Raw genomic sequence first — 26815 nt, forward strand, 5'->3', positions numbered from 1 at the left:
ATTTTTTTTCTTTCTTGGTTTAGGTCCTCCTCCTTGAAGACTCTGACAAGTATGAGATATTTAGCCAATCTGATAGACAAGAGTTTCTCTTCCTCCTCTTCAAACATCTCTGCCTTGGGGGAGCCGTCTGCCAGTTTGAGGATACGATAGATCCATATCTGGATATTACAAAGTCCATGTACAAAGAGCTCCTGAGGTGAGAGCATGGGGTTTTATCTGGTTGGGTCTAGATGGCCCCTCTTATGTTGGGTGATTACAATGCTAGTAGTGGGTGCAGATGTGTGTAGACCTAGGGGTGCGTTCACACGTTGCAGTTAAAACTGCATCGCAATTAGTTTTGGGTTGGTTTTAGGTGGTATTACTTATTTTAACAAGTGAAAGACATCAAATCAACAGGTGAATGACATTTGTGGAACAGCTTTGGGTGCGGTCACACGTTGCGTTTACCGCATGCGTTTAAAAATGCATTGGAATAGCTGAAGAGTGATTTACATAAATAAAGTGTGTTAACATCACGGTTAGCGCATGTGTTTGTTAACGCAAGCGTTAACATTTCCGTTTTGTAAACGCAAGTGTCAACAGCTGTTTAATTAGGCAAATCACTCTTCAGCTACATATTAACGGGACCTCAGGCAGCAAAATCTTTCGTGCAGGCCGCATTCACATGCTGCATTTGAATTGCATGTAGAAACACAACTCAAGCCTAGTGTGGCCGAGCCACGATCACAGATTCTTTAAGACCTAAATGCTTGCGATTGGGAATGAGTAACGCGTGTTTTCCATTGTACTTCACATGTTGCTCCTGCAGACGTTGAGGTCTAAATGCACGTAGGATCAGGACAACCTTCTGCTGCGCTTGAATTGTGTTTCTGAACGCAGCGTGTGAAGCCAACAGCCAACAGTATGCAAAATCCAGTATTTTCTAGCAAAAACTTTTTAATCCCAGTACATAATACAAATTTTACACTGAAATCCCCCGTCCTGCACTTTGCTCCCTCCGCACACGCTTTGCATTGCCACGTTACAGAATACGCAGGATTTTTATGAACAGTAAACTTTGTAAAGTAGGAAAAACTTCTCTATTCACAAGAGCAATTTCCCAACTCCGCTTCATAAATCAGCACAACGGGAAACAGATGGGGACCAGCAGGAGAACCGCCGGCCTAAAATTAGGACAATTTAGCTAATTAAAGCCCTAAATGAGCAGAAGATCCACAGAATGGGCTCTTTGTGGAAGTCACGTGACCATACGACGCTTGTACCTGATCGTTCCCAGCGTTGCGCCGTTATGTTTATTTTTCCTAATATCGTTTTTTGGAAGCGGGTTAATGATAGAAATTTATTAGGGAAAGAAAACAAACTCCCCACTCCCCTGTAGAGGAGAGCACCTTGTGGATGTTACTATAGCAAACATGCCCTCCAAGTGAACCAGAAAGGGAGAAGTTACTTTAATGCTGAAAAATAGGAGCAGAAACAAAAAAGAATTGGTGTCATTTCACTTTCATCGTCCCCTCTGCAAACGTTATTAGAGAGGAAAAGGAAACAAGCAGTGCAAGTCCTGTGTGTGCCCTATTATACCCGGCCGGCCCCGCACACATTCACACACAGCCCGCACATAATAGCTTCCATTCACATCGAAACTTTCCCAGACTTGTGCAGCATCTGTGCTCCATAAGCCTCCCGAAACGACTCAGGAACTGCAACCCTGCCCCACTGTCCCGTCACTGGACCACCATACTATGTTTATACACTCATCAAAATAGGGAACACTAAAATGAAGCGTCCTAGAGCTGAATGTATGAAATATTCTTGTTGAATACTTTGTTCTGTACAGAGTTGAATGTGCTGACAACAAAAAATCATCAATGGAAATCAAATTTATTAACCGATGTAGGCCTGGATTTGGAGTCGCCCACAAAATTAAAGTGGAAAAAACACACTACAGGCTGATCTAACTTTGATCTAATGTCTATAAAACAAGTCAGTATTGTGTGTGGCCTCCACGTGCCTGTATGACCTCCCTACAACACCTAGCCATGCTCCTGATGAGGCTCTGTATTGTGTGTGGCCTCCACGTGCCTGTATGACCTCCCTACAACGCCTCGGCATGCTCCTGATGAGGCTCTGTATTGTGTGTGGCCTCCACGTGCCTGTATGACCTCCCTACAACGCCTCGGCATGCTCCTGATGAGGCTCTGTATTGTGTGTGGCCTCCACGTGCCTGTATGACCTCCCTACAACACCTAGCCATGCTCCTGATGAGGTTTTGTATTGTGTGTGGCCTCCACGTGCCTGTATGACCTCCCTACAACGCCTCGGCATGCTCCTGATTAGGCTCTGTAATGTGTGTGGCCTCCACGTGCCTGTATGACCTCCCTACAACGCCTCGGCATGCTCCTGATGAGGCTCTGTATTGTGTGTGGCCTCCACGTGCCTGTATGACCTCCCTACAACACCTAGCCATGCTCCTGATGAGGCTCTGTATTGTGTGTGGCCTCCACGTGCCTGTATGACCTCCCTACAACACCTAGCCATGCTCCTGATGAGGCTCTGTATTGTGTGTGGCCTCCACGTGCCTGTATGACCTCCCTACAACGCCTCAGGATGCTCCTGATCAGGTTGCGGATGGTCTCCTGAGGGACCTTCTTCCAGACCTGGACTAAAGCATCCGCCAACTCCTGGACAGTCTGTGGTGCAATGTGACATTGGGGATGGAGCGAGACGTTATATCCCAGATGTGCTCAATCGGATTTGGGTCTGGGGAGCGAGCGGACCAGTCCTTAGCTTCAATGCCTTCACCTTGACACACTCCAGCCACATGAGGTGTAGCATTGTCCTGCATTAGGAGCTACCCGGAGGCCAACTGTTTGAGGATCTCATTTGGTACCTAATGGCAGTCAGGCTACCTCGGGCGAGCACATGGAGGGCTGTGTGGCCCTCCATAGAAATGCTGCCCCACACCATTACTGACCCACTGCCAAACCGGTCATGCTGAAGGATGTTGCAGGCAGCAGATCGCTCTCCACAGCGTCTCCAGACTCTGTCATGTCTGTCACATGTGCTCAGTGTGAACCTGCTTTCATCTGCGAAAAGCACAGGGCCTCAGTGGCGAATTTGCCAATTCTGGCGTTCTCTGGTAGATGCCAAGCATCCTGCACAACCCCATCTGTGGACGTCGGGCCCTCATACCCTCCTTATAGAATCAGTTTCTAACCGTTGTGCAGACTCCTGCACATTTGTGGATGCTAGAGGTCATTTTGCAGGGCTCAGGCAGTGCTCCTCCTGTTCCTCCTTGCACAAATGCAGAGGTAGTGGTCCTGCTGCTGGGTTGTTGTGACCAGAGGCAGAATGTTTGATCCCCAGGCTGCGGTTACACGTTCTGCTAGCCTTACATTACCTAACGCTATGCTAGCCATGGTAACAGGGCTGGGGTCGACTGCTTATGCATTAACAGTGAAACACATGCGATCTCTAACCAGCACCCAGTGTTTTGTATTGTTTAAATGCAAGACACCAGGTTCTGGTTACCTATTGCTTGTGTTTCCATAGAAACGCATAGGCGATTGGCCAGAGTCCCCCTCCCCCATTCATGCTAGCGTGTGCCGCACCATTGCATAAACTTTCAAAATTATGCTAATGAGCCAGAAGGGCTCTGGGGGTGTTCCCAGAGCCCCTTAGTGATGTCTTTTCACTGGTTGTTACTATAAGCGGTACATGTCCCACCCCTGCCTCTGCCTGTGTAATCCAGCAGCAGGAACTGCAGGGGAAGGGTAGACCTGCTCTGCTCTTGTTACAGCATAACAGAGTGAAAAGATATCACTTCAGGGCTCTGGAAACACCCACCAGAGCCCCTCAGGCTTATAATCATAATTTATAAGTTTATCTTGGGGTGCTTCTTGGATGGTTCTTGGTCCGTTTTTGAAACGCACTGAAAACATATGCGTTTTTGCATGTTTACCATATGTTTAGATGGTTTGAATCAGTTTTTTCTTCATTTGTGGAAGTTTAAGCAGCTGTGAAAATGTTCATACATACATGCCTTTTCAGTGCGATTAAAAACGCACCAAGAACGCACCTGTGTGACAGCACCCTATGTTTTAGCACCCAAAGGTTACAGGAACATCTGATCAGTGCTGGTGTAGTCGTCAGACCCCCACTTGTCCCAAGTACCCTGACAGATTCCCTTTAATAGAGGCATTAACATACAGTTTTGGACACAAACAGAGCATTTCAGAGATAACCATCTTTTTGTGTATATACAAATCAGGTTGCAGGTACATGGGGGACAGACCAGTGCACCAGCTACTCTTTTTTTGACTTCTTTGTGGTGTCTGAAGCATTACAATATATTGTTATGGGGCAAAATTATGGGAGATTACTTTTTCTTTTTGCTTGATAAGAGGGTGGGATTAGAAGAAATGGGTGTGGCTTAATTTATAATGGACCGAAATGTCCAAAAATGCACCGAATTCATCATTCAGCATCAGCCACTAAAGTACTATTACACTGCTGCAGACACCTTACAGGGAAAATTCCAGGGAAAAGGGGCAGCACAAGAGAAGTCTTTACTGTAATGGGATTTAACATGGATGAGGTGAGTGGAGGTGAGGTCAGGGAACACAAATATACAGGTGAAGCAGGTGGAGTAATTCTCCCTTCTACAGTTTTATTATAAAAGCTGGGTACTATACACACCCGCCTTTATATTATCATAGTGGACACTCATTTCCCTTTCACTTTTTTTTTAAGCTTAGTGTACACACACATATAACTGTAAAATGGTACAAAGTGTTTGCATAAGTTGATCCAAAAAGTTGCATTCTAAATTCTAAAGCCAGAATTCTGGGGGGTGGCAGGTTCCCCTTAAAATATAGAATGTTTAAATGATTCTGTATTAGCATACAGGTTCCATCTCCCATATGCTACATCCTGGGCCGTCTCCTCCCGTCAGATTGCTTGTACACGTGATGTGGTGGGTGTGAGAAGGACGCTCATTTGGCTCTCACGGTAAGAGAAAAAAAAAATCCCAGCTGGGGCAGATGCACCTGCCATTTCCTTTTCCATTCACTTCTTATTGCTCAGTTCCACGCCCTGCACTAGCATAGCCCTTATGTACACACCATACCAAGCTACAGAATATCCCCGAGCATGTCCCGCAGATAAACTCTCATGCTGTGGGAAAATGTTGCAATAGATACGGAAGCCTAAGAGCCTCATTCAGTGTAACAGACCAGTATGGGTCATCATAGGGAGGTGCTGAGGTTCTGCTTGAAGTTGGTGCAATACTGCGAGCTCAGACAATATAAAATGGGTTGTCCACTATGATAATAATAATTCCTTTATTTATATAGTTCACACAGATTATGCAGCCAAATCAGTCCTGTCCCCAATGGAGCTCACAATCTAATCAACCTACCAGTATGTTTTTGAGTGTGGGAGGAAACCGGAGGAAACATGGAGAGAACATACAAACTCTTTGCAGATGTTGACCCTGGGACATGAACCCAAGTCCCCAGCACTGCAAGGCTGTAATGCTAACCACTGAGCAACTGTGCTGCCACTATGTTTTATTAAAGGTGAGGTGACGTATACAACTGCATTATTCATCCATTGTAACAGAGACTTATCTTGCGCTGCTCTTCTTTCTTTGAATGTTTCTTGGACTTTTCATAAGACAATCTAACTGCAGTCTTACTATCCTGCCGTAAGGGAAAAGGGACAGGGTCACATTTAAAGGACCTGTATACAGTCACAGGGTTTAGAAGAGTCACACTCTCCTCATGTGATTAATCCTCTAATGGCCACAGGAGGAGAGCGTACATGATCATTAGCTACGTGGCTCAGTGGTTAGCATTACAGCCTTGCTGGGGACCTGGGTTCAAGTCCCAGGGTCAACATGTGCTAAGAGTTTGTATGTTCTCTCTGCGTTTGCGTGGGTTTCCTCTGGGTCCTCCAGTTTCCTCCCACACACCAAAACCTACTGGTAGGTTGATTAGATTGTGAGCTGCACTGGGGACAGGGACTGATTTGGCGTAATCTGCGTATCCGTAATAAAGGAATTATTATTATTATTAGCTACATTTAGCATTTACCAGACGGATTTTTGATGATGTAACTAGACTACAGCGGCCTTCACACGTGGCCTTTACATTGTTGTTAAAATTAGCGTTTACAAAATGCAGCCGTTAATGTGATGTTAACACATCCACGTAAATATTGATGTTATAACTTGAAATGTGCAAACACAAATGTGAACAGCAATGTAATTAGGCAAATCTCCTCTACTTCGCAAATCAAATTGCATTTCAGGCGGGATCGCAACCTATGAGGCATCAATTAAGCCAGGAGGAGACTTCCTAGCATGACTTTTCTCCTCCCCTGTGACTCCTTGCTGGTCCTTTACCAGATATATTTCTGCAGAATCCCCTGGAATTGATTGTGATACTGTAACTACTAGCTATTTTACTGTAGGCAAAAAAATGGGCTGCTATGGGTGACCTATGCCACAGTCTTATACAGTGCCGTATGTTATAGTCTCACCATGAGAAATCCCACTATCGTCTATGCATCGTAGGGTGACTCAACAAGTGAAACCTATCCACCTGGACAGTCACGTATAATATTGGAGTGGTCCTTCATCACAGACTTGAGAGTCCTCATAGGGTTGGGTTTGACATCACAGGTAAAGAGAAGGAAATAAGGCGCCAGAGGAGAAAGAAAAATGAAATGGGACTTTATTTACCATCAACGCTCATCAATCACCCCGCGTCAGCCCCTCATTGACTGACAGTGCTCTGGTTTCAGCTCTTAGACATGAACAATGAAGCATAGACTTCTGTGACATTCCTCTTCTAACACTCCCACTACCTGTCAGCTCCTCCAGCCGTGATATTAAAGAGGTTTTCTCTACGCTGGTGGATGGTAATTGCCCTGCATGGTCTATATGCACCTCTTTGGGGGGGGGGGGGGGGGAGACACTAAGGAAAGATCAGGAAAGTGCACTTCCTTGCCCTAGGATGTTGAAATCAGCTGAGATTTATCTACATGTGGTTTCCTTGTGCTGGGACATGTGGCAGATCTTTACGCAGACTAGATACATGTATATTACACATCGGGTATACACGGCAGCGCGGGGAGAGGAGGAGGAGATGAGCGCAGCTCACCCCCGCCCCTCTCCATAGCAATGTATGGCCGCGGCGCCGCAATACGGGAAAAGATAGGGCGCCGTGAGCCCATAGAAGTGTATGGGGGACGTATATCAGCCGCATATATGTCGGCCGTATATACGTCCCCCATACATGTCCCCCATACACACTGGAATCCGGACCAGAGCCACAGGGGTTATCAAAGTGGCAAACCCCCAAGGCTTCTCCCAATGTTAAATTGTTGTTTACTATCCATACGATGGAGGACAGCATTCTGAGCATTGGCTGTCAGACAGCTAGGACCACTACCATTAATGACGATTTAGCCCTCATACCGATAGAGGATAATGCTAAATCTACCATCAAAATTCATCATGAATAACCAGGGACACTTACTCCTAGATCCAAGCACCGTGACTGTTGTTATCATCTTATATTTGTGATCCATGGCCTCCTCCATTCTAAAATTAACTTGAAAATGATGCTAATGAGCCTGAAGGGTTCTCGGGTTGTTTCCAGAGTCCTGTAGCATCACAGGCTGTTACACTGTGCAGAGCAGGTCTCCCTTCCTCCCACACTTCCTGCTACTGCTAGGTTACACAGGCAGAGGGAGGAGTGCAAGAGCAAGGGGTTGGGTGAGACATGTTCTGCTCATTGTAGCAGCCTGTGAATCTGCAGCACTGAAAGGCTCTGGTGACGTCCCCCAAAGCCCTTCAAGCTCATTAGCATAATTTTAACAATGGATTTTAGAAGGATGGAGGCCATGGATAACAAATATAAGAAGATGACCACAGTCCCGGTGCCTGGTTTATCCATGCTTGCTTCTGGTGGTAGATTTTATTTAATCATGGGAAACCACTTTAAAGTATCTAGTAAAAGCTAAAAACTTTGTACTAGTGCATCTATAATGAAGAAACAATGCAAAAACTATTTGATTATCATTTGTTTACAGCTCCTATTCAAAACACGCGTCTCCCTGGTAACAGACTACAAGTTAACTATGTGTAGTCATCTTGTCCTACTCCATCAGTCCGCTACGTCTGGCTCTGTTACCACATATACGTATTTTCAGATGTACGATCAGACCGCTCAGAGATCTTTCAGCAATAGTATTTGCGAATGTTACATTTACATCCAGACTCTAATTCTACAATTCCCATATTTGCCCTTTTTGTCAATGTTCATTGAAATCTAAAATTCGCCCTATTTTTCAGTAGCAGAAGCCAAGGTGTCTCATTTGTCCCTCCATAATCTCACAGCGGTCTAGCATAACCTTCATTTCACATAAAAGCCTTTCCTTGTGCTGTGAGGGGCAGGCAAGTATGTGAGGGGCAGTGTTTTTTTAGGGATTGTTATTGGACTTTTCTCATTACTGGTGCACAAGTGGCGCTGGCTGAATGGCCTCTGCTGTCTGTACTTGGAGAATTCCACATGTGCAGCTCATTATATTCATATGGGCACCTTCATCTCCAGAGTGGTACTGACATGAACCCAACCGTGCTGTCACCATGATTTACTCAGAAACCCTCGTAACAACAGCTTGTTAGCAATATTAAAGGGAATGATGGAATGAAAACACATCTCTGCATCCGATTTCATGCCCGGGCAGTGGTTCTTCAATTACACGGGGAGCGTTAGGTACATATTTTCGAGCAGAGAATCCACTGCGTAAAATACAGTGCAATTATAGGATAAGAGATCTTAATAATCTCATATATATGATGGAGCAAGAGGTGCTGAAGACAAATGGATCCAGGTTTGGGATCCTGGAATGGATAGGTGTGTGGATATTGGGCCTGTGGAGTGTGGGGATATTGGGCCTGTGGAGTGTGGGGACATCGGGCCTGTGGAGTGTGGGGATATTGGGGTACAGGTGTGTTGGGATATTGGGTTGGAGGAGAGGGGGGTAAACAGAGGGGCGGAGTTTTGGGATACTGGTGGGTAAGGAGTGTGGGTATACCGGAACGGAGAAAATTGTCGATCCCAGGGCGGAGCAGATTGGAGATAGAAATGGCCAAGAAAAGGGAAGTATCCCAGAGTTTGGCTTTCATGGGGATGCAGAAGGGGAGTAGATTTGAAATACCGGGGAAGAGGAAAGTGGGAAACCCATGATGGAGGAACATAAAGATTCCATTGGGGAGGAGAGTGGGGGCCAAGAAGAGCTAAGTGTCCTAAATATGGTAGCCCCAAACAAGAACGGCTGGACCATTATACAAGTTCTTACACCTCTTGTGTCACGCCTTCATCCTTATAGACTGTAAGCTCTTGTGTCACCCCTTCATCCTTATAGACTGTAAGCTCTTGCGAGCAGGGCCCTCACTCCTATTGTTCCATATGACTGTTTGTGCTCTTAAAGAGAACCCATCAGGCAAAATAACCCCCTAAACTAAATATATTTTCATAAACTGCCATTAGAAAGCATTGCCTCCATCCCTTCATTGTCCCTCTACATGCCTGTAAACCTAAGCAATGAGGTCCTAAATCTTTATGCAAATGACCTGTGAGTTGTCCAATGAGTCATCATATTCAAGCTGTCCGGCTTATTCATGAGTGGGAGGCAAAGCCACACCCCCAGTGCTTGACTGACAGCCTGTATAATGATGTGAGGTATAATGGTGTAATGGCTCCTCCATGTGCTTCCTGGTGCTGGTGCCCCCTGCAGCCTGTGTGTGTATAGGAGAGATACAACAGCTCCAGGATGCAGCCATGGTATAGCAGAACATGTCAGGTACTTGTGTAGCTGATGTCTGTGTCTCTCACATGTATATTAGGAGGATGCAGCATGTCAGCAGATAAAGCACAGACACCAGCAATGCTTTACTATACATTACACACAGACATGAGCAAGGGGAGGGGTAACAGGGGTGACATCACTGCCCCTGACCATGTGACCAGCCTAATTTACATAATAAAGAAAAGATGATTTTACAATGATTAATTTATGAATTGACTAGATAAAGTCTGGTATGGATCCTTGTGAGCTGCTCCAACAGGTAGAGGTGACAGAAATAGTGACTGAGACCTGATGACAGGTGTCCTTTAAATCTAATATTATATTTGTATATGTCCCCTATGATTTGAAAAGCTCTATGGAATATGATGGCGCTATATAAATAAAGATTATTATTATTATTCCTATCTTTATAAAGTTTAGTAACCATTGATGTACAGAATATAGTTGGGTTTTTTTTTAACCACAGGAGGCCTGATCTCAGTGAAACCTAGAATTAACGCTTTCATAGCAAGTGGTAGTGATAATAAGAGTCCTGCTGCTCAGAGAATTGGCCGCCCATAGGCAATAGGGACACTACTGTGTCCAGTGACAAATAAGCGCTCCATGGTAATGATCTGTTTCTATAATACACATACACATAGGGAAGGTGATTGACTGTGAGACTGACATTTTCACGCTGACTTGCAAACTTTGAGCCCCCGGGCGATGCGAATAGCAGGACTCTGGCAGGGGTGAGTTTCTTCCAAACTGCAGGGGTCCAGGATGTAGTGCTCCATTCAGTTAATTAGCTGCAGTACCGTGATATGGCCACTAGACAGTGGAAGGAGATTTCTACTTCTGCAAGACGCCTGCCCATAGGGTATTGCGAAGAACAAATCTTTTGGGGTGCCATTTGGTGAAACCTCAATGATATAGTTATGGAGAGTATATGAGCAGCTTAGTGTGGACTAAGGTTATAATATCTTCATTCCATAGTGAATACTGGGTTTATTATACATTAGCATAGTCACTATTACAGGTTGGGGGTGCACGCAGGTGATCTCAGTGCACCCATGTAGCTTGTAGCTCGGGGCAGACCCTTCACCCTGGAAGAAATATGCTGCAGTCTACTGGTGACATGAACAGGTCTGACCTTCATAGCATGTGGATTCCTCCTGAAGCATTTGTGTAACACACACATACAACGTGTACATTTCCAGGAGAAAGAAATATGGTATATGACATCCCGCCTAGTAAACCAACACAGTTTAGTCCTTCCTCACATCTGAATGGGCCGGCCCTCAGTTAGAAATATCAGACATTGTCCACAGATGGAACTTGTGATATCTACTGATGATACATTACGTGGCCATCCATATTATACCGTAATTACTGGTGGGAGTTATCCCACTAAAGACCCTTATACCCTATCATTGAAATTTGGGATAAGGGCCACTGCATGCATACACTCCATTCACTTCTCTGGGCCTGAACGAGACCACCCTCCCCATAGAAGTAATTGGAGTGGCATGATTAGTGAGATTGGGGCCCCCTTTCTTGTGAACGGTAGCAGTGAGACCTCCAACAACAATAATATGACTTATTTACTAAGGGTCGCGGATCGCATTTTCGTCGGACTGTTCGCCGGTTTCGGGATGTGCGCAGCTTTGACAGGTATTTAACAGGGGTCTGAGCTGGGATTGTCTTGCACGCAATCGGATTTTGGCGCAGCTGCGCTGGCTTCAATGCGACAGAAATCGGGGGTGCGGGCTGTCCGGCGATCCGAATGATTCGAACTGAGCGCTGGATTCAAGATTCAAATTGTGTCGCAAGACAATGCACTTACATACACCAGGAAGAAGATGGTGAACTCCGTCGGACCTGAGCGAGGAAGGGACACAAAATAGGCTTTCTGCTTTGCCGTATAGACAAGTACTGAGTCTGCAGAGCAATATCGTTCTTTTGAAAGCCCATTGCAAAACACTAATTAAAATATAATGCGTTAAAACTAAATAAAAGGGACATTACTTTTAACAGTTTTAGTTTTCAGTTTGATAGATGTTATCGAAGGGGAATAATTCTGTTTTATGTGATTGTTATTTCTGTTTTCTTTTTGTAGCGTCCAAAAGGATCCTGAGACACAGCAGATAAATATCATATCGTCTGTCTTCAAAGTGTCGGCCTATGTAAGTCTCCATTACTGCATGTATAATGCCGTCCCGTGTGTGAACAGGTCGAGAGAGAATGGAGAGCGATTTCCCAGTAAACTTTTTGATACAAATATTCGTTTTCTAAAAAGAGGATTTTTCTTTTTTTTGCTTAGAAACTATTTGCATTTAAGTCACAACCGGTGGATGTATATATTTTAGGTAACTATTCAAGGAATTCTTGGACAGCAGATATTGGAGCAAGAAGAGTTGGACATTGTTCAATGGCCGAGCGTTAAAAAAATCCACCCTCTAGGAAGCCACCCTTCATTATCCTTTAGGAAAAAAGACCCTGCTAGCCTCAGTTATCTTCTGATGCACCTCTGGGGTCCAATATGTTAGAGCCTGGGCCCACCAGGGATCCTCTGTTAGGCCATTGTACACTGCCTGCCTCCTATAGTATGTGTATGTCCAGCATCGGGGACCTCGGCCTGATGTGTCACATACTACGTTTAGATCAGTTTAACACAATATACAGAATCATCTGGTTATTGAGAAGACCTCTCTTTGGGTAACTGAGAGTGACCGATGCCCTGTGTTTCTGGTAATAATCCCGGGTGGCACTAGTGATTACACTTTCTTTTGTGTCCTTGCAGGACGAGAACGGATTATGCTATCCATCACCCAAGTCTCACGAGCAGACATTCGCCTATCTGATCGTGGACCCACTGAAGCGTCACGTCATTGTACTCTACCATTGTTTTGGAGGGGGAATCTTTTAAAGGACCGGCAACATAAGATTCAAGATTCATGGGGTATTAGTCTTCTTCGATATCATTTGTTAAAGGGCACCTACCACCACGAATCTACCTATAAAGGTAGATCGGGTGGTAGGTGGATCAATAGGACGTGGGGATAGCCTTTTTTTTAGAGCTAATGCTCACGTCCCCGCTATCTTTTTTAAAATCTTTATTGCCCTAATATGTAAATTTTCTAAAGAGGCTTCTGGGACGTGGAGTAGCCGGACATGAGGCTACACGTCGCTGCTACTCCACGCCCCCAGAAGCCTCTTTGTTCCTCCTACCCAGACATCTTCGGGGGATGCACGGCCACTGCTCCGAAGCCAGAGCTACTGCGCATGCGCAGAACCTCTGCTTCTCGGACGTGGGTACACAGCTACAAGGAGCTGCGAGCCAAAGATGTCAGGGTAGGAAGAACAAAGAGGCTACTGGGGCGTGAAGTAGCCGCGATGTGTAGCCTCATGTCCGGCTACTCCACGCCACAGTATTTCTTTAGAAAATTTCCATATTAAGGCAATAAAGATTTAAAAAAGATAGCGGGGATGCTAGGATTAGCTCTAAAATGAGCTATCCTCATGTCCTATAGATCCACCTACCACCTGATCTACCTTTTATAGGTAGAATCGTGGTGGTAGGTTCTCTTTAAAGGGATATTCTGGCATAACTTTATAATAATTGGGGTCCAACTGCTAATTCACCTGCAAATCACAATTGCTTTGGAGTCGGACTCTTGTAATGAAAGGGGAAACCAGCCAGTTGTGGGATGAGCAGAGAAAAGTTTAGAAGCCGCGGGGCTCATGGATCCGACCCCTATAATTAGGTGACTAGAAATCCTTTGCAACAACCATAGACTTCCTTTAAAGGGTTTGGTTAATTTTTCTCATGTTTTGTGTAATGTGTGTGGGGGACAGGTTATTAGGTAATTTACATCTATACATTTATTAATAGTTCTGTTCCGCTTTTTTGATATGTAAAGTGAAGTCTCCTGATTTTACCTCATCGGTGTCCATAAATTGGCCGCATACAGAGGGTCATGTGATCTCTATTTGTACATGAACAATCGCCCTGCCAGGACCTCAATATAAGATTAAGATGGCAGGGTGATTGCTCATGTACAGATAGAGATCATATGACCCTCCATCTGCTGCCATTTTATGGACAGGAATGTCCGGTTGAAAGAGATACACAACTATTAATAGATGTATATTTGTAGATTACCTAATATTCTTCCCCCACACTTACACACACATTACAAAATACATGAGTGAAGTGGCCAACCCCTTTAAACGATCCAACCTTTATTTATTTCTATGACTTAAAATGTTTATTGTACTATGTATATATATGCATTATGTGTGGTCTTTTATTCTAAATAATAATGCTGTCATGGTCTGTGTATTACCTTTAAAAATATTAATTGCCAAAATTTGTAATTTTTGTATTTTAAGTGTCAGAGTTTTGGATGACAATCAATATGGCCTCCATTGCAATACCTGGAGCAGTAGGAGTTGTCCTACAGATTACTATGTCACTTGAGTGGTTTGACTGGGATTTTTGGGAGCTGGGCAACAATAGAGGTGTCCGGGATATTACCAAGGTTTCTCCAGGAAGTATTATGTATTCAAAAGGCCAAACGTCAATTTCTTTTTTGAGCATTAAAGTGAAACTGTCAGCAGGAATGTAATTTCTGGCTGCTGACACGTTACAATAGCCTATGTTATGAATATTGACACTACTTTATAAAACTTTATTTCACATTATCTGGCTCGCTGAGGAGGCACAGGCAGCATATGTTGCAGATGGCATAGAGACCAGTCCCATAATAGTTATATGGGCTGTACAAAGTTTTTAAGTTGTCCCTTATTCACAACTGTATGAACCACAATAGAATGAAATTGCTGAGCCCAGGGTTGGAGTATTTCCGTAACTCCATTCCAAATGTATCTATGAGATTCTGGGATATGGGAGACATCTGGGCGCCGTGCTCAGGAGTTTCTGACACTCTCATACTATTGAATGGGGCCACAGGACGCATTCTCGACCTGTCACTCTACCCAATAGTGAAAACAGAGCCCCGATCTCCAGGTCGTTGGGGGTCCCGTTCTCGTGATCGGTGGACGTTCCAACAGTTGGACCCTCTCCGATCAGCCAGTTATCACTTCCAAACTTAGCTTTTAGATGTTTATCCTTGTATTTGTCTTCTTTTCCTGCCTCAGACATGCCCCTGGTACAGGCTGTAAGATGACTGGCTACAGCAGGAGGCTCTGCCCTCTGCACTTTCCTCAGTTGGAAAACAAAAATTATCTTTAAGCCCCACCCCTTATCTAAGCCCCACCCTCTCAGTCATCAGCTGAAGATGGAGTCGATCAGCAGAAGATAAACTTCTCTGCTTCTTGTAGTGAGGAAAAACAACATCACTTCTTCATTACCATAATTTTTCTCCAGTTTCATCATCCCCTCATATATCACCGTACCCTTTTCAGTCTCCATCTGCGTATCTGCACAGATAAAAAAAAAAGTGTGTATATATATTATATATATATATACGTTTCAAGTACCTGCATTGAAAAAACAAGGTATGAAGTGTCAGCTTTGACCAGGGGCATAGGTATAGGGGGTACGGAGAAAGATTGTCTCATCCAAAGGGATAAAGACCCCTCTAGCAGTCATATAGATGTGACTAGGTGGAGGGTCCCGGTACGGACGTTGCATCCGGCAGCTGTGATTAGGTCTTTGGGTGCTATTTACCTGCTCCTTAGTAAATGTGCTCCCTTTATGCAGGACTCTTGATTGTGATTTTAAGAAAAACACGTCCTCCACTCACAGAAGAAACTTGATCTACGAGATTCTTGCATGTGACATTTCTGCAGGGCAGTATTTGGATATGTTCTTCAGATCACTGCTCGTATGAGAGGCTGAGATAAGCGCGCAGGAAGAGGAATCACACCCGGCAGCATTACCAACGTGCGAGGCTCTAAAAACAAATCCAGAGAAGACATTTTGAGATTTTGAAGAAGAGATTTTGAGATGATTTAAAGGAAATCTACTATCAAAATTCATCATGATAAACCAGGGACACTTTTACTCATAGATCCAGGCACCAGGACTGTGGTAATCTTCTTATATTTATCATCCATGGCCTCCTTCCTTGTAAAATCAACTTGTATAAGTATGCTAATGAGCCTGAGGGGTACAAACAGGCCATGTGATGAATGGACATGGCATCATAGACCATTTAAGAGGAAACAGCATAGACTGGAACGTCACGATGTTCCAGTCGAATATTGATGCATTTTATGCAATTTCTTGAATTTTTGGTAACCAAAGGGGTTTCTGGCCCTTTGATACTGATGACAATACCATTGGATAGGTCATCCTTATTCAGTCGGGGATGGTCATACACCTGATACCTTCAGAGGACTCGGTCCATAGTATAGCGGCAGAGCAGCGCTGCAGCGTTGGAACTACACTGCTGCAATGTTGCTATATACCATACAGAGCCATCTGATTCTGTGTCTGTAGGGTTAATATGCAATTAACAACCCCACCGATCTTGCAAATAGGTCATCAATGTCAAAATACAATCGGTTCCCTTCAAAAACATAGGACTCACCCATTGCATTTTTGTTACAAGTACCAAAGTACAGCCATAGACCTACTCCTATAGCCCAAACTACAGCCATAGACCTACTGCTATAGACCAAACTACAGCCATAGACCTACTCCTATAGACCAAACTACAGCCATAGACCTACTCCTATAGACCAAACTACAGCCATAGACCTACTTCTATAGACCAAACTACAGCCATAGGCCTACTCCTATAGACCAAACTACAGCCATAGACCTACTCCTATAGACCAAACTACAGCCATAGACCTACTCCTATAGACCAAACTACAGCCATAGACTTACTCCTATAGCCCAAACTACAGCCATAGACCTACTCCTATAGACCAAACTACAGCCATAGACCTACTCCTATAGACCAAACTACAGCCAAAGACCTACTCCTATAGACCAAACTACAGCCATAGACCTACTCCTATAGACCAAACTACAGCCATAGACTTACTCCTATAGCCCAAACTACAGCCATAGACCTACTCCTATAGACCAAACTACAGCCATAGATCTACTTCTATAGACCAAACTACAGCCATAGATCTACTTCTATAGACCAAACTACATCTATAGACCTACTCCTATAGACCAAACTACTGCTATAGACCTACTCCTATAGACCAAACTACAGCCATAGACCTACTCCTATAGACCAAACTACAGCCATAGACCTACTCCTATAGACCAAACTACTGCTATAGACCTACTCCTATAGACCAAACTACAGCCATAGACCTACTCCTATAGACCAAACTACAGCCATAAACCTACTCCTATAGACCAAATTACTGCTATAGACCTACTCCTATAGACCAAACTACAGCCATAGACCTACTCCTATAGACCAAACTACAGCCATAGACCTACTCCTATAGACCAAACTACAGCCATAGACCTACTCCTATAGACCAAACTACAGCCATAGACCTACTCCTATAGACCAAACTACAGCCATAGACCTACTCCTATAGACCAAACTACAGCCATAGATCTACTTCTATAGACCAAACTACAGCCATAAACCTACTTCTATAGACCAAACTACAGCCATAGACCTACTCCTGCTATATACTATAGAGAGCCATCTGCTTCTGTGTCTGTAGAGTTAATATGCAATTAACAACCCCACCGATCTTGCAAATAGGTCATCAATGTCCAAAATACAATCGGTTCCCTTCAAAAATATAGGACTCACCCATTGCATTTTTGTTGCAAGTAGCAAAGTACAGCCATAGACCTACTCCTATATACCAAACTACTGCTATAGACCTACTCCTATAGACCAAACTACTGCTATAGACCTACTCCTATAGACCAAACTACTGCTATAGACCTACTCCTATAGACCAAACTACTGCTATAGACCTACTCCTATAGACCAAATTACTGCTATAGACCTACTCCTATAGACCAAACTACAGCCATAGACCTACTCCTATAGACCAAACTACTGCTATAGACCTACTCCTATAGACCAAACTACTGCTATAGACCTACTCCTATAGACCAAACTACAGCCATAGACCTACTCCTATAGACCAAACTACAGCCATAGACCTACTCCTATAGCCCAAACTACAGCCATAGACCTACTCCTATAGACCAAACTACAGCCATAGACCTACTCCTATAGACCAAACTACAGCCATAGGCCTACTCCTATAGACCAAACTACAGCCATAGGCCTACTCCTATAGACCAAATTACTGCTATAGACCTACTCCTATAGACCAAACTACAGCCATAGACCTACTCCTAGAGACCAAACTACAGCCATAGACCTACTCCTAGAGACCAAACTACAGCCATAGACCTACTCCTATAGCCCAAACTACAGCCATAGACCTACTCCTATAGACCAAACTACAGCCATAGACCTACTCCTATAGACCAGACTACAGCCATAGACCTACTCCTATAGACCAAACTACAGCCATAGACCTACTCCTATAGACCAAACTACAGCCATAGACCTACTCCTATAGACCAAACTACAACCATAGACCTACTCCTATAGACCAAACTACAGCCATAGACCTACTCCTATAGACCAAACTACAGCCATAGACCTACTCCTATAGACCAAACTACAGCCATAGACCTACTCCTATAGACCAAACTACAGCCATAGACCTACTCCTATAGACCAGACTACAGCCATAGACCTACTCCTATAGACCAGACTACAGCCATAGACCTACTCCTATAGACCAGACTACTGCTATAGACCTACTCCTATAGACCAGACTACAGCCATAGGACTACTCCTATAGACCAAACTACAGCCATAGACCTACTCCTATAGACCAAACTACTGCTATAGACCTACTCCTATAGACCAACTACTGCCATAGGCCTACTCCTATAGACCAAACTACAGCCATAGACCTACTCCTATAGACTAAACTACAGCCATAGACCTACTCCTATAGACCAGACTACTGCTATAGACCTACTCCTATAGACCAAACTACAGCCATAGGCCTACTCCTATAGACCAAACTACAGCCATAGACCTACTCCTATAGACCAAACTACAGCCATAGACCTACTCCTATAGACCAAACTACAGCCATAGACCTACTCCTATAGACTAAACTACAGCCATAGACCTACTCCTATAGACCAGACTACTGCTATAGACCTACTCCTATAGACCAAACTACAGCCATAGGCCTACTCCTATAGACCAAACTACAGCCATAGACCTACTCCTATAGACCAAACTACAGCCATAGACCTACTCCTATAGACCATACTACCGCTATAAACCTGCTGCTATAGACCAAACTACAGCCATAGGCCTACTCCTATAGCCCAAACTACAGTCATAGACCTACTCCTATAGACCAAACTACAGCCATAGACCTACTCCTATAGACCACACTACAGCCATAGACCTACTCATATAGACCAAACTACAGCCATAGACCTACTCCTATAGACCAAACTACTGCTATAGACCTACTCCTATAGACCAAACTACAGCCATAGACCTACTCCTATAGACCAAACTACAGCCATAGACCTACTCCTATAGACCATACTACCGCTATAAACCTGCTGCTATAGACCAAACTACAGCCATAGACCTACTCCTATAGCCCAAACTACAGCCATAGGCCTACTCCTATAGACCAAACTACAGCCATAGGCTACTCCTATAGACCAAACTACAGTCATAGACCTACTCCTATAGACCAAACTACAGCCATAGACCTACTCATATAGACCAAACTACAGCCATAGACCTACTCCTATAGACCAAACTACTGCTATAGACCTACTCCTATAGACCAAACTACTACTATAGACCTACTCCTATAGACCAAACTACAGCCATAGACCTACTCCTATAGACCAAACTACTGCTATAGACCTACTCCTATAGACCAAACTACAGCAATAGACCTACCCCTATAGACCAAACTACAGCCATAGGCCTACTCCTATAGACCAAACTACAGCTATAGACCTACTCCTATAGACCAAACTACAGCCATAGGCCAACTCCTATAGACCAAACTACAGCTATAGACCTACTCCTATAGACCAAACTACAGCCATAGGCCTACTCCTATAGACCAAAGTACAGCCATAGACCTACTCCTATAGACCAAACTACTGCTATAGACCTACTCCTATAGACCAAACTACAGCCATAGACCTACTCCTATAGACCAAACTACAGCCATAAACCTACTCCTATAGACCAAACTACAGCCATAGACCTACTCCTATAGACCAAACTACAGCCATAGACCTACTCCTATAGACCAAACTACTGCTATAGACCTACTCCTATAGACCAAACTACTGCTATAGACCTACTCCTATAGACCAAACTACTGCTATAGACCTACTCCTATAGACCAAACTACAGCCATAGACCTACTCCTATAGACCAAACTACAGCCATAGGCCTACTCCTAGAGACCAAACTACAGCCATAGACCTACTCCTATAGCCCAAACTACAGCCATAGGCCTACTCCTATAGACCAAACTACAGCCATAGGCTACTCCTATAGACCAAACTACAGTCATAGACCTACTCCTATAGACCAAACTACAGCCATAGACCTACTCCTATAGACCACACTACAGCCATAGACCTACTCATATAGACCAAACTACAGCCATAGACCTACTCCTATAGACCAAACTACTGCTATAGACCTACTCCTATAGACCAAACTACTGCTATAGACCTACTCCTATAGACCAAACTACAGCCATAGACCTACTCCTATAGACCAAACTACTGCTATAGACCTACTCCTATAGACCAAACTACAGCCATAGACCTACCCCTATAGACCAAACTACAGCCATAGGCCTACTCCTATAGACCAAACTACAGCTATAGACCTACTCCTATAGACCAAACTACAGCCATAGGCCAACTCCTATAGACCAAACTACAGCTATAGACCTACTCCTATAGACCAAACTACAGCCATAGGCCTACTCCTATAGACCAAAGTACAGCCATAGACCTACTCCTATAGACCAAACTACTGCTATAGACCTACTCCTATAGACCAAACTACAGCCATAGACCTACTCCTATAGACCAAACTACAGCCATAAACCTACTCCTATAGACCAAACTACAGCCATAGACCTACTCCTATAGACCAAACTACAGCCATAACCCTACTCCTATAGACCAAACTACAGCCATAGACCTACTCCTATAGACCAAACTACTGCTATAGACCTACTCCTATAGACCAAACTACTGCTATAGACCTACTCCTATAGACCAAACTACTGCTATAGACCTACTCCTATAGACCAAACTACAGCCATAGACCTACTCCTATAGACCAAACTACAGCCATAGACCTACTCCTATAGACCAAACTACAACCAAACTACAGCCATAGGCCTACTCCTATAGACCAAACTACAGCCATAGACCTACTCCTATAGACCAAACTACAGCCATAGGCCTACTCCTATAGACCAAACTATAGCCATAGGCCTACTCCTATAGACCAAACTACAGTCATAGACCTACTCCTATAGACCAAACTGCAGCCATAGACCTACTCCTATGGACCACACTACAGCCATAGACCTACTCCTATAGACCAAACTACAGCCATAGACCTACTCCTATAGACCAAACTACAGCCATAGGCCTACCCCCAAAAACCAACTATAGCCATAGGCCTACTCCTATAGACCAAACTACAGCCATAGACCTACTCCGATAGACCAAACTACAGCCATAGACCTACTCCTATAGACCAAATTACTGCTATAGACCTACTCCTATAGACCAAACTACAGCCATAGGCCTACTCCTATAGACCAAACTACAGCCATAGACCTACTCCTATAGACCAAACTACAGCCATAGGCCTACTCCTATAGACCAAATTACTGCTATAGACCTACTCCTATAGACCAAACTACAGCCATAGACCTACTCCTATAGACCAAACTACTGCTATAGACCTACTCCTATAGACCAAACTACAGCCATAGACCTACTCCTATAGACCAGACTACAGCCATAGACCTACTCCTATAGACCAAACTACAGCCATAACCCTACTCCTATAGACCAAACTACAGCCATAGACCTACTCCTATAGACCAAACTACAGCCATAGACCTACTCCTATAGACCAAACTACAGCCATAACCCTACTCCTATAGACCAAACTACTGCTATAGACCTACTCCTATAGACCAAACTACTGCTATAGACCTACTCCTATAGACCAAACTACAGCCATAGACCTACTCCTATAGACCAAACTACAACCAAACTACAGCCATAGACCTACTCCTATAGACCAAACTACAGCCATAGACCTACTCCTATAGACCAAACTACAGCCATAACCCTACTCCTATAGACCAAACTACTGCTATAGACCTACTCCTATAGACCAAACTACTGCTATAGACCTACTCCTATAGACCAAACTACAGCCATAGACCTACTCCTATAGACCAAACTACAGCCATAGACCTACTCCTATAGACCAAACTACAACCAAACTACAGCCATAGGCCTACTCCTATAGACCAAACTACAACCAAACTACAGCCATAGGCCTACTCCTATAGACCAAACTACAGCCATAGACCTACTCCTATAGACCAAACTACAGCCATAGGCCTACTCCTATAGACCAAACTATAGCCATAGGCCTACTCCTATAGACCAAACTACAGTCATAGACCTACTCCTATAGACCAAACTACAGCCATAGACCTACTCCTATGGACCACACTACAGCCATAGACCTACTCCTATAGACCAAACTACAGCCATAGACCTACTCCTATAGACCAAACTACAGCCATAGGCCTACCCCCAAAAACCAACTATAGCCATAGACTTACTCCTATAGACCAAACCACAGCCATAGACCTACTCCGATAGACCAAACTACAGCCATAGACCTACTCCTATAGACCAAATTACTGCTATAGACCTACTCCTATAGACCAAACTACAGCCATAGGCCTACTCCTATAGACCAAACTACAGCCATAGACCTACTCCTATGGACCACACTACAGCCATAGACCTACTCCTATAGACCAAACTACAGCCATAGGCCTACTCCTATAGACCAAATTACTGCTATAGACCTACTCCTATAGACCAAACTACAGCCATAGACCTACTCCTATAGACCAAACTACAGCCATAGACCTACTCCTATAGACCAAACTACTGCTATAGACCTACTCCTATAGACCAAACTACAGCCATAGACCTACTCCTATAGACCAAACTACAGCCATAGACCTACTCCTATAGACCAAACTACAACCAAACTACAGCCATAGGCCTACTCCTATAGACCAAACTACAACCAAACTACAGCCATAGGCCTACTCCTATAGACCAAACTACAGCCATAGACCTACTCCTATAGACCAAACTACAGCCATAGGCCTACTCCTATAGACCAAACTATAGCCATAGGCCTACTCCTATAGACCAAACTACAGCCATAGACCTACTCCTATGGACCACACTACAGCCATAGACCTACTCCTATAGACCAAACTACAGCCATAGACCTACTCCTATAGACCAAACTACAGCCATAGGCCTACCCCCAAAAACCAACTATAGCCATAGACTTACTCCTATAGACCAAACCACAGCCATAGACCTACTCCGATAGACCAAACTACAGCCATAGACCTACTCCTATAGACCAAATTACTGCTATAGACCTACTCCTATAGACCAAACTACAGCCATAGGCCTACTCCTATAGACCAAACTACAGCCATAGACCTACTCCTATGGACCACACTACAGCCATAGACCTACTCCTATAGACCAAACTACAGCCATAGGCCTACTCCTATAGACCAAATTACTGCTATAGACCTACTCCTATAGACCAAACTACAGCCATAGACCTACTCCTATAGACCAAACTACAGCCATAGACCTACTCCTATAGACCAAACTACAGCCATAGACCTACTCCTATAGACCAAACTACAGCCATAGGCCTACTCCTATAGACCAGACTACTGCTATAGACCTACTCCTATAGACCAAACTACAGCCATAGGCCTACTCCTATAGACCAAACTACAGCCATAGACCTACTCCTATAGACCAAACTACAACCAAACTACAGCCATAGACCTACTCCTATAGACCAAACTACAGCCATAGACCTACTCCTATAGACCAAACTACAGCCATAGACCTACTCCTATAGACCAAACTACAGCCATAGACCTACTGATACCTCCGACTAGAAGAAAGCTGGACAAAAGAAGTATTCAACACCATAAAGAAAATGATGGGATTTACCAACTCTTCTGCCTGTGGGCTCCATAATTCTGCCTCTCATGCCCCCCATGAAGCTCTTTAGTCCCTTCAGCTCCAGGCAATGTCTGCACTAGGCATTACTGATGATGAAAGTATCTCTATAGGATCCCCTCCATGGGTGGCCAGAGAGGAGAATGGCCTGGCGGCTCACACACCAGGTAACCCTGCCTGCAGGGCGCTCAGATCTGCAGATAACATTGAAACCGCCCCAATAAAGACATGCAATTAAGACAATTAGGATATTGGCAAAGCAAAGACCCCTGCCAGTGCTTATTTTCCTGGCCTAGCAGTATAATTAACAGGCAGATACAGTTTATATATAGCTTAAAGTGCTCCATGGCTCAAATGTCAGCTTTTGGACCCTCTACACCTGCAGGAAGTCACCCCTGGTAATGATCGGTGGTACTAAATGAAGCAAGTGGCGCTGCGATTTACCATATTTTCAGATGAACGGAGGATTTGGGTGATAACCAGGTCATCCACCATTATAGATCCTTATCCCAATAATTGTCCCCTTAAAATAAAAAAAATTAAGTATTACCCCCATTATATAGTAATAGGTTATGAAAGGTGCCCTTGGTGCCTGTTGTAAAATGGATTAATCCGCACTAAACATTACAGCCTGATACAATGTATCGCTCCCAGGCAGAAGATTTCTCTTGTTCTGCTCCTGATTTGCTACAGTGTTTAATTCTATGTATAATGTTTCAACAAATAGTCCAGGATTTGTATTTTACAGAAGACAGTCTGCTGGAAATATGTAAACCAACCCATCATCCTTCCTAAACACTAATCTTCCTATTCATTGACATTGTGCAGAGATCTTACAAAGATCCCTATTTAATTATAAAGAATTATTATTATGACTCCAACTTAAATGTGGCCTAAACTACATTGGGGCTTATTTCCTAAGGGTCGCGGATCGCACTTTAGTCGGACTGCGCTATTTTCGGGATTTGCGCGGCTGTGACAGGTATTTAACAGGGGTCTGCGGCCGGACTGTGATCAATCATAAATGTCTTTGGTGAGAAATCTAGCTAAATGTTTTTTTTCAAAAAATCATCCATATTTCTTTTCTGATGTCCTCCAGTTATAGTGAATAGCATTAAGAAATAATATTTGATTCTAGGTATTTATCGGATGGAAATTCATAGACTTCAGATTTAATACCAGTCACAAAATACAATTCTATTTTCAGAAATGTACGGTAATTGTAATTTTTACAGTTTGTCCAGGATTATTTTTACTTCTAAAAAAAAAAAATTATTAAATCATAATCAAAATTAATATTTTTTTTATTTTAAACTGTAAAACAAACTAAAGCGTAAAACAGAAAGCAAATATCAAAAATAGTAGTAGTTTCTGCTGAGGTAGGACTCCTCATCTAGATATGTGTATTGGCCATTTGGGCTGGGGGGACAGATTAGGGCAGATTTACTTACCCCCTCCCTGCACGACACCCGAGGTGCGTTCCCCGTCTCCAATGCACAGCTGCCACGATTCAAGATTGTGCGCCCAATATCCTGCATGTGTCGCTTCCCCGCTGAGGTCCGCCGGAGTTCACCTTCTTCTTCCTGTTGCATGTAAGTGCTTGATCTTGCGATACAAATTTAAAGTTAAATCCTGCGGTTTATCCGAATCCCTTCGTCTCCCCCCCCATTTCTGTCGCATGAAAGCCGGCGCTGATGCGACACAATCCCCGGCGCCATCCCCGAAAAGTCGGAAATCCCGACGAAAATGCAGCCGCGGCACCCTTAGGAAATAACCCCCATTGTGTGATTTATGGCTCTTGCTCATTCCTGGGTAAATCTTTTACGAGAATGGAGCTCATTTACTAAGGGTCACGCTGCTCACGCTGCTCGTTACACCTTTTTCGCACAGGTGTTTAACAAGTGTCTGCGCTGGGATTTTGGCGCACGCCAAATTCGGACTGAGCGCGGGATTTAACTTTCAAATTGTGTTGCAAGACAATGCACTTACATGCACCAGGAAGAAGATGTGAACTCAGTCAGACCTGAGCAGGAAGGCGACACATGCAGGATATTGGGCGCATGATCTTAGTGAATTGCGGCACTGTGCATGATCGTTGGACAAAGCACTTTTTTAGTGAGCTCCAGTGACTGCTTAAATAAATGAGCCCCCATTGTGTCAAACTTTTCTCATTGCTCAGCAAATTTGACACAAATGTTGTCGCAACAATGGGGCAGATTTATAAAACGTGTTCTAAGGTGAGACAGTGCAGAGTTAAGCTACATTCACACTGCCGGATGGGGGCCGATATACGTCCCCCATAGACGGCAATGGGCGCACAACGCCCTACGGTAGCGGTACCGCTCTGTACCCCGTGACATGTCCTATCTTTTCACATGTCCTTTCTTTTGACGGCATACGGAGCCAAGTGCCATACATCCCTATGGAGAGGGGCAGGGGTGAGTAGCACTCCTCCTCCTCCTCTCCCCGCGCGCTGCCGCCAGTGTGCATGTAGCCTTAAACTAGACAGTCTTATTCTGCACCAAACTGTACAAAGCCCATAAGGGGAAGAAGTCAACAAGA

At 44.1% G+C, this 26815-nt stretch overlaps 1 protein-coding gene across 1 annotated transcript in view; it reads left to right on the top strand.

Annotated features, from left to right (window-relative positions):
* The window catches only part of CFAP300 (cilia and flagella associated protein 300), a 32296-nt gene extending 19415 nt beyond the window's left edge, over positions 1-12881 (top strand). The window contains exons 5-7 of the mRNA XM_072132968.1: positions 24-196; positions 11978-12044; positions 12662-12881. Of these exons, the coding sequence (XP_071989069.1) occupies positions 24-196; positions 11978-12044; positions 12662-12787 (366 nt within the window). The 3' untranslated portion in view covers positions 12788-12881. The remainder of the gene's footprint in view (positions 1-23; positions 197-11977; positions 12045-12661) is intronic.
* Positions 12882-26815: the final 13934 nt, after the last annotated feature.

Source organism: Engystomops pustulosus, chromosome 2 (genome assembly GCF_040894005.1).
Source record: "Engystomops pustulosus chromosome 2, aEngPut4.maternal, whole genome shotgun sequence".
Classification (NCBI taxonomy): domain Eukaryota; kingdom Metazoa; phylum Chordata; class Amphibia; order Anura; family Leptodactylidae; genus Engystomops; species Engystomops pustulosus.